Source organism: Rhododendron vialii, chromosome 9a (genome assembly GCF_030253575.1).
Source record: "Rhododendron vialii isolate Sample 1 chromosome 9a, ASM3025357v1".
NCBI lineage: Eukaryota > Viridiplantae > Streptophyta > Magnoliopsida > Ericales > Ericaceae > Rhododendron > Rhododendron vialii.
Genome location: NC_080565.1, coordinates 3470885 through 3484480, shown reverse-complemented (window position 1 = coordinate 3484480; position 13596 = coordinate 3470885). Strand labels below are relative to the sequence as shown.

Sequence of the window (13596 nt, the reverse complement as noted above, 5' to 3'; positions counted from 1 at the left end):
GTACAACTTACGAATCTTCCTTAGGTGCACTTGATTGTAAGTATCACCTACGAAAGTGATCTCCCCAATCGCCACTCGGATCGGACGATCAGAACTAGAACAAGAATTTCCGAACTGTGCGTCAAACACATTGTAGGAGGCCAAAATATAAAACTACGCAATTGTGTGGAAGCCATGTGGGTTGGATAGGCTCTCACCAAATACATTAAAAGTTTTACACAGTAGGCAGATGCAAGGAGGGTTGAAGATGGCAGTGGTAATTTGACCAGCCTCACCATCCTTCCCTCCAAGCAATTCAATGATTGAGGGAGCAGATATACCCACAGAGGGCAACAAAAGTTCCACGTAGGGAATGTTCATCTCTGAAACTGGAGATGAACAAAAAACAACAAAAAATAAACTTCCGTTCAACGTCAATGTCGCTGGAAGCGTTGCCACGAGTACAACAACTTATTCACTGGAGGGGAGGCCGAGCCACTCTAGCCTAGCCTATTGACTTGGAGGGGAGGCTGAGCCACCCTAGCCTAGCCTATTGACTTTAACGAATTGCATGATATAGGTGCACCCAACAAGGAACTTAATGCAAGGTCTCATGACCTATTTGATTCTATTATTACTTCAGCTATAGATATTGAATGTCCCACTATGAGATAGATAGTAGCCATGGAGGAAATGCCAAATTGGTGCAGAGATCCAACAAAATTAAATAGGGTGGGCTAGCCACCAAAAATTTAGTTGGGTAAAGAGACAGAAACAAGTTAGACACACATCCAACTCTTCTCTCTCTAGGATTGCAAAAGTACCCTAGCCACCCTCCTCCCTCTAGGGTTTCACACTCAAATTGGGCGGCGGTAGGGAAGGAATTTATTCTCCTATAGCCGGTCCTGACTTTTCATGGGCTTAAAAGTGAAAATTAAAGGTGAGGCAGAGATTTGACAAAATTAAATAGGGTAGGTTTGCCACCAAAAATTAGTTGGGTAAAGAGAAACAATTTGAGATCTATCTCCGTTCTTCGGAAATATCCAAAAATATCATGGTTGAATTGAAAATTTATTTCTAAGGATAACTGTAGCGACGGAATTTCAAGAAGAAGCTTGAAAATTACTTTTCAAGTTCTTATGATAGAAAATTCGGGTTCTCACATTTTTGCTATGCTTTTCAATTTGATCTGCAAGTAGTTGTCTTTCTTTTCTTTTGTTTTTCTGAATATAAGTACTAGTTTTTCAAGATATTGAAAACACAATATTGGAACTAAATTGTTATTGGAAGCTAATGACTTATTTTTGTTGCTAGTGACCTATTTTAGTTTTTGATGAACATGTTGAATGTTTCAGTTCGTCTCCACCAGAAGAATAAAAATGTAAAAAAAAAAAAACAAATTGTATTTAACAAAAGAAAAAAAAGACCAATAGATCAGAAAATTATCTTTTTTTGTACTATTTTCGTCTTTAGTACTAGTTTTTTTATCATAGTTTTTTCTTTTTAAATTTCCTTCGTCAAGACTTATAACGAAAAAATATTAGCACAAAACTAAAAATTCTAAACCCTTCTTACTACAAATTGGGCCGACCCTATTCAATTGCCAGCTCCATTGTGAGCAAATCTCCGGAATGGTACTTCTTTCAGCAACATCCTTCGGGAAAAAAAAAAAAAACTTGTTTCGGTTGGCTGGGTTCCTCCAAGGGAAAACTTTAATTTGTGAAACCTAACATAGATCGATGGAGCTTTCAATCCATCTTTGGGTACATCATGTGCTGGGGGTTTTCTACGCGATCACCATAGCAGATGGCTAGGAGGGTTTTCACAGCACCATTATAGCGAGCTCAAGCTTGATGGCAGAAGTTCTAGCCTTGTGCGATGGACTTCAGTTGGCAAACGCAGAGGGTGTGCGGAATTTGGAAATAGAAACTGATGCTCTAGGAGTTTTCCAGCTCTTGCAGGATAATCAAATAGCAAATCATCCACTTGGTACTTAATATTTTACTGGATCGCAGGTCTCTAATGGAGGAGCTTGAAGCGGTGTCGATCAAGTACATCTATCAGGAAGCAAATCATTGTGCGGATGCATTGGCAAGTGATGCACCTATTTCGGTGGGAGATTTTTATATCTACTCTTGTATTCCTAATTGTATTGTTAATCTACTTTATGCGGATTTGATAGGGCCGGGTTGTATACCCCGGATTGTAAACGCTAAGTTTTATAATGCAACTTTCAGTTACCAAAAAAAAGGGTCTGGTCCTTGTCATGTAGGTTGATTAGGAAATAGGACTTAAACAGTCAAAGGATAAGGAGCAACTGCATCATTTTTGCTCCTCATGAGTCATATGGATGCCATGAAAGGGAACCAAGCCATTAGGGCAAAGTCCACTTTCACCCCATGTGGTTATGGCCATGTGCGGATACCTCCTCATGGTTCAAAACTGATCACATAACCTACTTGTGGTTTTGAAAATATGTGGATTGACCCTCTGCCGTCATATTTTCCATCCATATTAATGGAGGTGTATCACACATGCCTCTAGAATATAATCTGAGTCGTTCATAATGTATTAAATAAAAAATAGAGTATCTCTGTAAAAAATCATCTCGATTAGGCATCAATAATCCAATGATCTAATTTTTAGTAAATTCAAATTTGAAATTTTAATTTCTTAACAAAATCAATTCGACCATGAGCTTTTCATTTTTTGATTGACTTGAATTTTGGCATAAAGATGTAGTACTCGTCAAAATTTACAATATTAACGGTTTGGATTCAATTTTTAGTATAAGAGATGGTGTGGTTAGATTTAAAAAAGAAGAAGAATCAATAGACATGATGAAGGTATATCGGTCTTTTAATGTTGTGTCTGTTAATATGGATGGAAAACATGACGGCAGGAAATCTATCCGCACATTTTTAAAGCCACAGATAGGTTATGTGGTCAGTTTTAAACTATGAGAAAAACATCCGCACATAACGATAACTATAGGGATCAAAGTAAACTTTCCCCAAGCCATTATTGACGATAACCATGGGGTCAAAGTAAACTTTCCCCAAGCCATTATTACTACACCAGAAAAGCATTTCAAGAGTAATGCAATTCACTAGTGGTGGCCACAGTAGTCCAGCTTCCTAAGCTTTTATTTAAGTAGGTACCTCACTCTCTCAATTGTCACACTCTCTCTCTCTCTCTCTCTCTCTCTCTCTCTAATGGAACAAAACTCACAACCTAAGTGGGAATCCAAGGTCTCTAAAACTCTAACACATGCTAGTGCAGACCAAATATGGCCTCTTTTCAAGGACTTCTTCAGCCTACACAAATTGTTCCCAGCCATACCCACTTGTTATGGGATCCACGGTACCAACGGTGAGGTGGGTTGCATCCGGTACTGCTCCGGCTTTAAACTCCGACCCCAGGACAGTGTCGACTCCGTCAGCTGGTGCAAGGAGAGGATGATAGCCTCTGATCCTATTGATCGGACCATCGCCTACGAGATCATCGACACCAACACCAGGTTGAAGTCGTACGTTTCAAAGGTCAAGATCGTTCCCGGAGGAGATGATGGTCAAGGTCGGGGGTGCGAGATCGAGTGGTCGTTTTCTGTCGAGCCGGTGGAAGGATGGGTGTTGGAAGATATGGTGAAGATATATGAAAATGTGCTGCAGGGGATGGCTAATTAAGAAAATGGAGGATGCAATAAGGAGCACAGAACAAGGTGAAGGAGAGTTGTAGTTGTTTTTTAGCACTAGTGTACGTGGGCCTTACATGTATGTGAGGGATTATTGATGGTGTTGTGATTGGATTGTTGTGTGTGTATGTTGTTAGATTATTGTTGTTCAAATAGTCAACGTAGGGTTGGTTAGGTGGTGTTGACTTGGCTTGAGACTTAGGTATTTGCTCCATTACAAAAAAAAAAAAAACCTAGTTTGTATAAGCCCCACATGTATGTGATTGGATGGTGTTGTGGTTGAATTGTTGTGTATGTAGTTGGATTGTTGTTGTTCGAAAAGTCTAGGTACACAATACTAGTACGTGTAGGTCCCATATGTATGTGAGGGGTTGGCCGGGGATGGTGATGTAGTTGGATTGTTGTATAAATAGTTGGATTATTTGTTGTTTGTCCGTTTCTTTTGTAATCTATGTTTCCTTGTCTTGTGATTAACGTACACATGCATGCAACTTTGCTTAAAAGTTGGACCAATAACTTTGTTTTTGTCTTTATTCAAATTTTTTTCGCATTTGTTAATTTTGCGTCAAAATTTTGTGACTTATTAATTTGTCTCGGCGAGAAAAATCGAAAAAGTAAAAAATTTTAATCGAAACTCATAATTTTTTTGAAAAAGACCAGAATAAGTAAAAAAAAAAAGTTGACTTATTGACTTATTTTTATCTTTATTCAAAAAATTACGAGTTTTGATCAAAATTTTATACTCTTCCGATTTCTCTCGTCGAGACGAATCAATAAATCACAAAATTTTGATGCAAAACGAACAAATACAAAAAAAAAAATTGAATAAAGACGAAAAAATAAGTTATTTATCTAGAGAAGCCAAACCCACCCTTAGGATTGTCTAACATGATGAAATAAGAGTTTGAGGTTCAGATAAAGAACACAAATATATATAGCGCAGACATAGAGATACGAGACACGAGGATTATCAAAAGACAAGAATATAGACACGGTAAGAGACACGCCAAATATTATTTTTTCTTTGGTTCTCCATACTTCCATTATAACCACCAAACATTTAGGTTAAGGTTCTTATCGATTATTATTATTTTTTGATTCGTGTTCTTATCGAATTTGCCATTTGGTATGCCTAAATTGCTAAATCCCCCTACCTGATCAATCCCCGTCATACTATATCTGTTGATTGAATATCATCCTCACTAATGACTATCAACATTTTCAAGATTACCTACATCCGGTGGCGGCTCCAGGAATTTATAGTAGGGTTCAAAAATTACTTTACCTGTACTAGCTAATCTATTAACCGATAATACATATAAAAATATAAAATATTAATATAAATGGCGCGGTCAAAAAACATAACCTATATTTTGAAAAAATTAACTACGATGCAAAATGAGAACTTAAAAATCTATACTATATTTTTTAACAGTTTTTTTTTTAAATTTTTGTATTGCGTAGTAGACAATGTTTTGAGAATAGAGGGAGTAAAATTTTACCATTGTCCTTGAAGAGTTCTCATATTTTGTGCCAACGTTTAACCGACGTATTAATCTACTAAAACCATTTTGAAAGAAATTGTAGCGAATATGTTGGGGTTGACCTTAAAAATATGTCCTTCTTTAGGATGATATGATGAGATTTTCTATCCTACTCTTAAATTCGAAAGAGTATTATTCAAATTAACGGGGTTTTGCAATGTAGTTGATTTTTATTTATTTTTAACTTTGTTTGTAATTCTATAAGTTAACTAGACAAAAAAAAGTAGTTATCGTCATGAATGCAAAATCAACACATTTAGACCATCGACAATAAAGATGGAGAGAGAACGCAGAGTATAATACTTACACTAATACATTTCTTTTATCAACAAAATATTCTTTATAAATCTTTGAAAAAGAGTATAAAGATTTAACTGATCAAGGTCATACCGACGAATGCCACCCAAGAACCAAACTCAAAGGAAAGTAAGGAGGCAACCAAAACACTAATATATTCTTGTTTTTCTCTTACTTTTTCATTATGTTTGTGAGCTTTATTTTAGGTGATGTGGTAGGTGTTCAATATGAATTACCTAGATTGATGAGCTATAATTGAGTTGTGATTGAGTATTCAATTAGTTTTGGATTTGGTGTTCAATTCGTTTTTGAGTTAGGTGTTCAAGAATATTAAAATTAGGTGTTCATTGACATTTGAGTTGGGTGTTCAAAAAAAGGGTTACCCTGAAATTTCTACATGTATTCTAACAAATTTCTTTTTTTTTTTGGGGTGGTCATGTGACCATGGTGGGTTGGCTGTAGAGCCGCCACTGCCTGCACTCAGTCTAACTCTGCCTGTGTCATGTTTTGAGTTTTATCTTTTACACAACCGATCCCAAACTCGGATAAAGGAAGAGGATTGTGCATTAAATAGCTGACAACCAGTACAGAAAAAACAAGGTGACTCTGCTCAATAAAGAGAGCTGATATTTCTTGTATCTTGAAAAACTTAACTTTATTAGCCAAGTCCACAGGTATAAATAAGTTACAATAATGAGATAAGGATTACAATTGAAACTTTCAAAAACTAAATATATTCTATCCTAAGCTACAGCTAACAACTTGAAAGAATGATAATTATCCTAAGTAACAACATTATTATCCTTATCCTTTACACGCCCCCGCAAGATGGGGCTCCCATCGGAGACACCAATCTTGGACCGTAGAAGGGAAAGACGTTGGCGAGACAGTGGTTTGGTCAGGGCATCAGCAAGTTGATCTGCGGTAGCAACGTGAGAGACTTGAAGAAGGCCTTTGGAAACCAAATCACGCACGAAATGGAAGTCAATTGCGATGTGTTTCATGCGAGAGTGGAACACAGGATTAGCACAAACGTAGGTGGCCCCAACATTGTCGCAATAAACTATAGGGGCTTTGGTGAGAGAAACACCAAGTTCACCGAGTAAGGATTGTAGCCACAATAGCTCAGCAGCTGTGGCTGCCACTGCACGGTATTCAGCTTCAGTAGATGACCGCGAAACTGAACGTTGTTTACTAGAGCTCCACGAGATGGCATTACCACCAAGATAAATGATGTAGGCAGTGGTAGAGGTGCGGTCATCATGATTGCCAGCCCAATCGGCATCCGAGTATGCATGCAAAAATGGAGTAGCTTGACGTTTGAGAAAAAGGCCATGAAAGATGGTGCCTTTGAGATACCGAAGGAGTCGCTTCGCCGCTGTCCAATGCATTTCAGTGGGTTTGTGCATAAACTGGGACAGTTTGTTGACCGCAAAAGCAATATCCGGGCGCGTAATGGAAAGATATTGAAGAGCCCCAATAACACTACGGTAATCACTGGCATTAGTTGACGAGGAGCCGTCATGCAGGGTGAGAGACCCACTCGTTGGCAGCGGAGTACTTACAGCTTTAGCACTGTCCATGTGCGTCCGAGCAAGGAGGTCATGAATGTATTTATGTTGAGATAGAAACAACCCCTTAGGAGTGGAAAGAACCTCAACCCCAAGAAAATAGTGAAGGTCTCCCAAGTCCTTAACAGAAAATCGATGAGAAATGGCAGCGATAAACCGTGAGATAAAACTCAAATCACTCCCAGTTATAATAAGATCATCAACATAAACAAGGAAATAGGCTAGAATTCCATCATGTTGATATATAAACAAAGAGGTGTCCGACCTGGAATTGATAAAGTTATATGATAGCAAAAACGAACGTAGTTCGGTATACCATGCTCGCGGAGCTTGCTTGAGGCCATAAAGAGACTTGCGGAGTTTGCAAACATGAGATGGACAATGCGAATCAATAAATCCTGGTGGTTGAGACATATAGACTTCTTCGGAGAGAGAGCCATGGAGGAAAGCATTATTAACGTCAAGTTGGCGAAGTGGCCACCCTTGAGTAATGGCAAGACATAGGACAACCCGAATTGTCGTTGGTTTCACAACTGGACTAAAAGTATCTGTGTAATCAATACCAGGTCGTTGATGAAACCCCTTCGCTACCAATCGAGCTTTGTAGCGATCAATACTCCCATCAGGTTTGCGTTTAATCCGAAAGACCCATTTGCATCCCACAAGATTTTGGGATGGTGTTGGAGCAACGAGTTCCCAAGTACCATTTCGGATCAGCGCATTAAATTCGTCTGACATGGCTTGACGCCAATGGGGTTCACGAAGAGCTTGAGAGGCACATGTGGGTTCTACTGGTTCGGGTAGAGTGTGTTTGGTGGTGGCATGTATTTGTTTGGGTTTGAAGATGTGATTCTGAGATCGGGTGGTCATGGAATGGGCTCGGGTTGGGGGTTTTTTCGGAGCAGGAGATGAATTTAAATCCACAATTAAGTGTAACCCTTGGGTTGGCGGTAATTTGGACTTATTACTGGCTGGACTTTGAAGGTGCCGGGTAGGAGGAGAATGTGGAGAAATGCATTCCAAATGGGTATTTGGTTGGGAGGATAGAGCATGTGAAGTTTGGGATAAAGTGGGACTCTTTGTAGTATTATAATTCAAATTTGAAGTAGAGGTGTGAGGATGAGGTTTTGGTGGGGATTTGGTTGGAGAATTTAAAGGTGAAGATAACAGTTGGACAATGTTATCCAAATGAGACGGGGAGCTGTGGGAATTTGGGGGGGTAGAATTGGTTTGTGGGCCATGGGGGGCAATATTTGGTGCAGAAAATATTGGTATATGGCTAGGAATTATAGTATGGGTAGGGGGACTCTGAGGCACAGACGGTGAGCATGAGGGCAAAGAGGGTGCACTCTCAATCGGCTTAGGCAAGTGCGTAGACGAGCCATGCATGACGGGCACATGAAAGGTGGATGGAGCTGATGTAGTAGAACTGGGTGACCATGTTTCTATAGTGCTGGAGGTGACTTGGGGTTGATTGGAGTCAAGTGTCGAAAAAGGGAAAATAGACTCATCAAAAATGACATGACGGGAGATAAAAATGCGCTGAGTAGATGGGTCAAAACATTTATACGCACTTTGGGTGAGAGAGTAACCAAGGAAAATGCATGGGCGAGACCGAGGTTCAAGTTTGTTGTGCGTATAAGGTCTTAACCATGGATAGCACAAGCAACCAAAATACGTAATTTGCTGTAATTTGGAGAATCATAAAAAAGGGCTGCAAATGGTGAAATTGTATTTGGTAAAATTGGTGTGGAAAGCCGATTAATGAGATAAACAGCTGTTTGAAAAGCATAAGACCAAAAATTCAATGGAAGAGATGCTTGATGCAAAAGAGTTAACCCAGTTTCAACAATGTGACGGTGACGTCGTTCAGCCAAACCATTATGTTGTGGAGTGTAAGGAGGGGTGGATAAATGAGAAATGCCAAAGGAGGCAAAAAAGTTGCGAAGTTTTTGATATTCTCCCCCACCATCAGAATAAGTGGATACAATGGATGTTTTAAAATAATTTTCCACTAGTGCCTTGAATGTGGGAAATAAGGTAAATACTTCAGATTTACGCTTAAGGGGATAAAACCAAATATACTTCGTAAAATGATCAACAAAAATGACATAGTAGTGATAACCATCAATGGATGGAACAGGAGCCGGACCCCAAACATCCGTGTAAATAAGATCAAGAGGACCACGACTCTTAAGAGAAGAGAAATTAAAAGGGAGCTTGTGGCTCTTATTACACTGACATGAATTACATGAGGTGAAAGGTTGAGAACTTGACGACAACGGCAAGGAAAAATGCTTGATAAGATGGTGAAGAGTACGAGCACAAGGATGACCGAGACGTTGGTGCCAGTCATGCAAGGCAGCCTTAACACCAACCATAGCTAACGGCTTTATTTTGGAGAGATGCACGGACTTTGGCCATTCATACACATCATCTTTATTCGGGCCTTGAATGAGAGTCTCCCGGGTGCGCAAATCCTTCACAGAAAAATGAGATGGAAAAAATTCAATGGAAGTTTGATTAGTTTTGCAGAATTGAGAAACGGAAATCAAATTTTTTTCCATGGAAGGAACACACAAAACATTGGATAACGAAAAAGTATGAGAGGGAGTAGGAAGCTTAGTAGAACCCATGTGACTAATATTCAAACCTGAACCATCACCAATGATAATATTATCAGGGCCGTCATATTCGGAATGCATGGATAAGTTGCTGAGATCGGTGGTCACATGGTGGGAGGCGGCAGAGTCAATGAGCCAATTGTGGGGTGTGGAACGGGTAGTGCCGGTGCAGTTCGCTATAGGATCTTGGGTTTGGAGTGGCCGAGCACGTGGACACCGTTTGGCGGTATGACCCTGTTGATCACAAAGTTGGCAGAATCCTTTGTAACCACCTTTGTAGCCTTGGCTTGGTGGCTGGTCATGGCGACGATTATGGCTGGGGTTAGATCCTTGGTTGTTGCGAGGCTTGAAGTTTTGGGACCGATTTTGGGAACTCGGTCGATTGTTTGTGAAGCCGCGAGGAGACTGGAAATTATTTGAGCGATGGGTGGAATTGGCGGTGATCACCTGAGGGGTGGATTGGGCTGTCTCTTTCCGAAGGAAGGCTTCATAATCAACAAGCTTATCATGAAGTTCTTCGAAGGAAATGTCAGATTCGCGAACGCGAAGAGGACCAGCAAGGTCCTTAAACTCACTACCGACGCCATTGAGAATGTAGAGGAGGAGGTCATCCTCGCTTACAGGTGCATCAATGAGAGCAAGCTCATCGGAGGTAGTTTTGATAGTCTGCAAATACTCAGCCATAGGCTTGGAGTCACGAGGTGTTGCTAGACGGTCCTTGAGACTCATCACCCGAGAGCGAGAGCGATTGGCATAAAGTTTGGTGAGCTTTGTCCAAGCTTCATACGAGGTGGTGGCGGAGGCAAGCAAAGGAGTCACTTGTTCTGAAACAGAGGCAAAAATTGCATGCAACAAGAGTTGATCTTGTCGCCGCCACAAAGTGTAGGCCGGGTTTGCGGCTTCTTCTACTGTCTTTGGCGGGCATGGATAAGAGCCATCAACATAGCCCATGAGGTCATACCCAATGAGAAGGGCATTGAACTGCGCACGCCACGAGAGATAGTTCAATGATGTGAGTTTGAGAGGGAGTTGGGCAGCAGCGTTTATGGAGACCAAAACTTGGTTGGAAACCACTGATTGAGGTGTTGAACTGACAATGATTTCTCCCGAAGAAGTTGGTTTTTGTTTGTCAGCCATGAAGAGAAAAGCAAGGAGATGGAAAAAGGATAAAAGGAAAAAAAAAAAAAGGATCGGTTTTACTCGTTGGAGTGTTTTTGCTCTGATACCATAAAGAGAGCTGATATTTCTTGTATCTTGAAAAACTTAACTTTATTAGCCAAGTCCACAGGTATAAATAAGTTACAATAATGAGATAAGGATTACAATTGAAACTTTCAAAAACTAAATATATTCTATCCTAAGCTACAGCTAACAACTTGAAAGAATGATAATTATCCTAAGTAACAACATTATTATCCTTATCCTTTACAGACGTGTGGAGCAAGCTGTGGTGAGGGACAAAGAAATCCGTGAGCAGGTTTCGAAAACGCCAATAATATTTTGAGAGAAACGTGCGGGCTAGCCATTAGCCGTATAGCAGTTTTGAGGGAAATGTAGGTTGTAGCCGTGTAGCGGTTGGTGTGGGACTTGTGGAAGGAATTTTACATTTTGCCTCTAAAAATTAATTAATTTTCTAATAAAAACAGTAGTAATTAAAAAGTAGTTTTGCTTTGGGCAATTTTGAAAATCACTTTTATGACGAAGCTTCAAAAACCAGAGACACCAAACTGGTACTTTTCCTTTATATATATTAGAATAGATGTTCAAGATGCTTATAAAAAAAATCTAGAAATTCCATATATTAAAAGAAAGACATTCAAAGATAATCCGAATCTATAATTCAATTTGTAAAATTTTACCTAAATACTTGGAAGATTGGAAGAAACGTAAAAAGTCATTAGCCTTTGCTTGGATCGAGCACACCTCCTGTGAAGATAACCAACTTTGATCTGTCTTCCATAATTATGAACATGAAAGGATGATCAGCAACGAAACTTGTTCGTTTTGGTAGGGACATGGAACATCCTTCTGCGCCATACATAGTAACTGCTGTAGCTACTGTGCCTTTCTCGTCTACCTCAATAAAAGCCTTTTGAATCATGCTTGATTGAAAAAATGGGAGACCCTCGGGAATTTCAACCATCTCGGCAAAGTCTTCCGGATTTTCCATGACAGGGAACGACATCCCCATCTCCTTCATGGTCAATGAAACGTCCAAATTATAGTCAATGAAACGTCCAAATTATAAGAAAATTTAAATCTTGGGATCCAAAATTCATCAAGCTCTCTTTCACTAAGACAAGAGTACTCATTCAAATACCCAGAATCGGAAATGAGCTTGTCTACAAGATTTTGCAATCCATCTTGCTCGTCTGGTAGGAAGAAGTACATGGAGAATCGCTTGCTCTTGCTTTGGTATGGGATGTGGAGGACTTTCAAACCATCAAAAGATTTACAGTGACGATACCTCTTACGGCTTGTCATGAAAGGAATAGAAACAGTGCCTCCATTGAGAAGATAGAAAGGTCTATTTTTAGTGAGGTTGGCATCAAATTTAAGATCGTGTTCCCACTTTCCTTTGAAGTATAGACCATTTGTGAGGATGATCGCCGTCTCTCGAGATAGGGAGCCCCGTTGGAGAAAGTTTTTTATAAGCCCTTTAGATGCAGCTTTAGCCACTACTATAATAAACCATAAATATCACAGCTATTGGCCGTGATTGTAAGTTTAAGTTTTTCATCACGCTCCTGCTACCGTGATGGATATGGGTGTGATTGTAAGTCACTCTTTTTTATCACGGTTATAAACCGTGATTGAAAGGGAGAAACAATCACGGCCAAAATGCGTGATCGTTTCTCTTTTATCACGGTTATAAGCTGTGATTGTTTCTTTTGGACGTGATTGTTTCTCTTTTTTAGGTGTGATTGTATATTAGTTTAGATCACGGTCTATAACCGTGATTGAAAGTTCAAAAGGATCACACTATAAACTGAGATGGAAAACCATTGCGCGTGATCTTTTCTTTGTATCTACTAGACCATCTTTTATTGTCATTGCCAAGTTTCGAACCCACGCACCCTTTGTTGATTTTCCAAGCCCTTATCACTAAGCTAGCTAAGAACTTCTGTTACATTAGGAAAACAAAAATATTTATACTTACTTCCTAAAGTGAGAAAACTTTTTTTTTCACCCGTTAAAATTTGCTGAATCTTTTGAAATGCAACTAACATGATATTAAAATATATAAAAATACATATATAAACATTGTTTAAAATTTTTATAAAATATGACAATAGATCTTTTGCCAATCAAAATTAGTTATTGGTCACCAAAGGATTTTCTTGGGGCGAAAAATTTAATTTTAGCTAGTAAATTTAGTAAACAATAGTGTTTTTTGTTGTAGTGGTGAGCTTTGTACTTTTATGAAAATTATCACAACCTGCTGATTATAACATTATAGACAAATTTTAGATTTTTTTTTTATAAACTAACCATTTCACATGGATTTTGTGTTTATATTGAATTTCAATTTCAATGGTGGCTTCCCGGCCAATTGGATTTTAATTCTTTTCAGATAAGGTTAAGCCATAATAATATAATTATTTTTTTACCTAATGTGTCAAACAAATATTTGGAACACATTCGAAATAACTACACTACTACAATAAACCATAAAAATCACAGCTCGCCTATGTGAAAATCGGACACTTGTGGAATAGTCCGTCCGTCGTCGAAGAAACAACTAGGCACTGGTGGAACCCAGTTGTGGGATTTGCCTTCTCTCTCTCTCTCTCGATCATTTTGGGCATGAAGATGAAGATGAAACGTAAAAAAAATTTGGGATAAAGTGTAATTAGGGCTTATCTTCTTACCTTTTGTAAAAAAGA

At 39.1% G+C, this 13596-nt stretch overlaps 1 protein-coding gene and 1 pseudogene across 1 annotated transcript; one reads left to right on the top strand and one right to left on the bottom strand.

Moving 5' to 3' along the window:
- Positions 1–3150: 3150 nt before the first annotated feature.
- On the top strand, positions 3151–3925 carry LOC131301987 (lachrymatory-factor synthase-like; annotated as a pseudogene).
- Positions 3926–11606: 7681 nt separating this feature from the next.
- Positions 11607–11909, bottom strand: LOC131299510 (serpin-ZXA-like). Its single transcript, XM_058325099.1, has one exon. It carries the CDS (start codon positions 11907–11909, stop codon positions 11607–11609), a length of 303 nt encoding a protein of 100 aa, XP_058181082.1.
- Positions 11910–13596: the final 1687 nt, after the last annotated feature.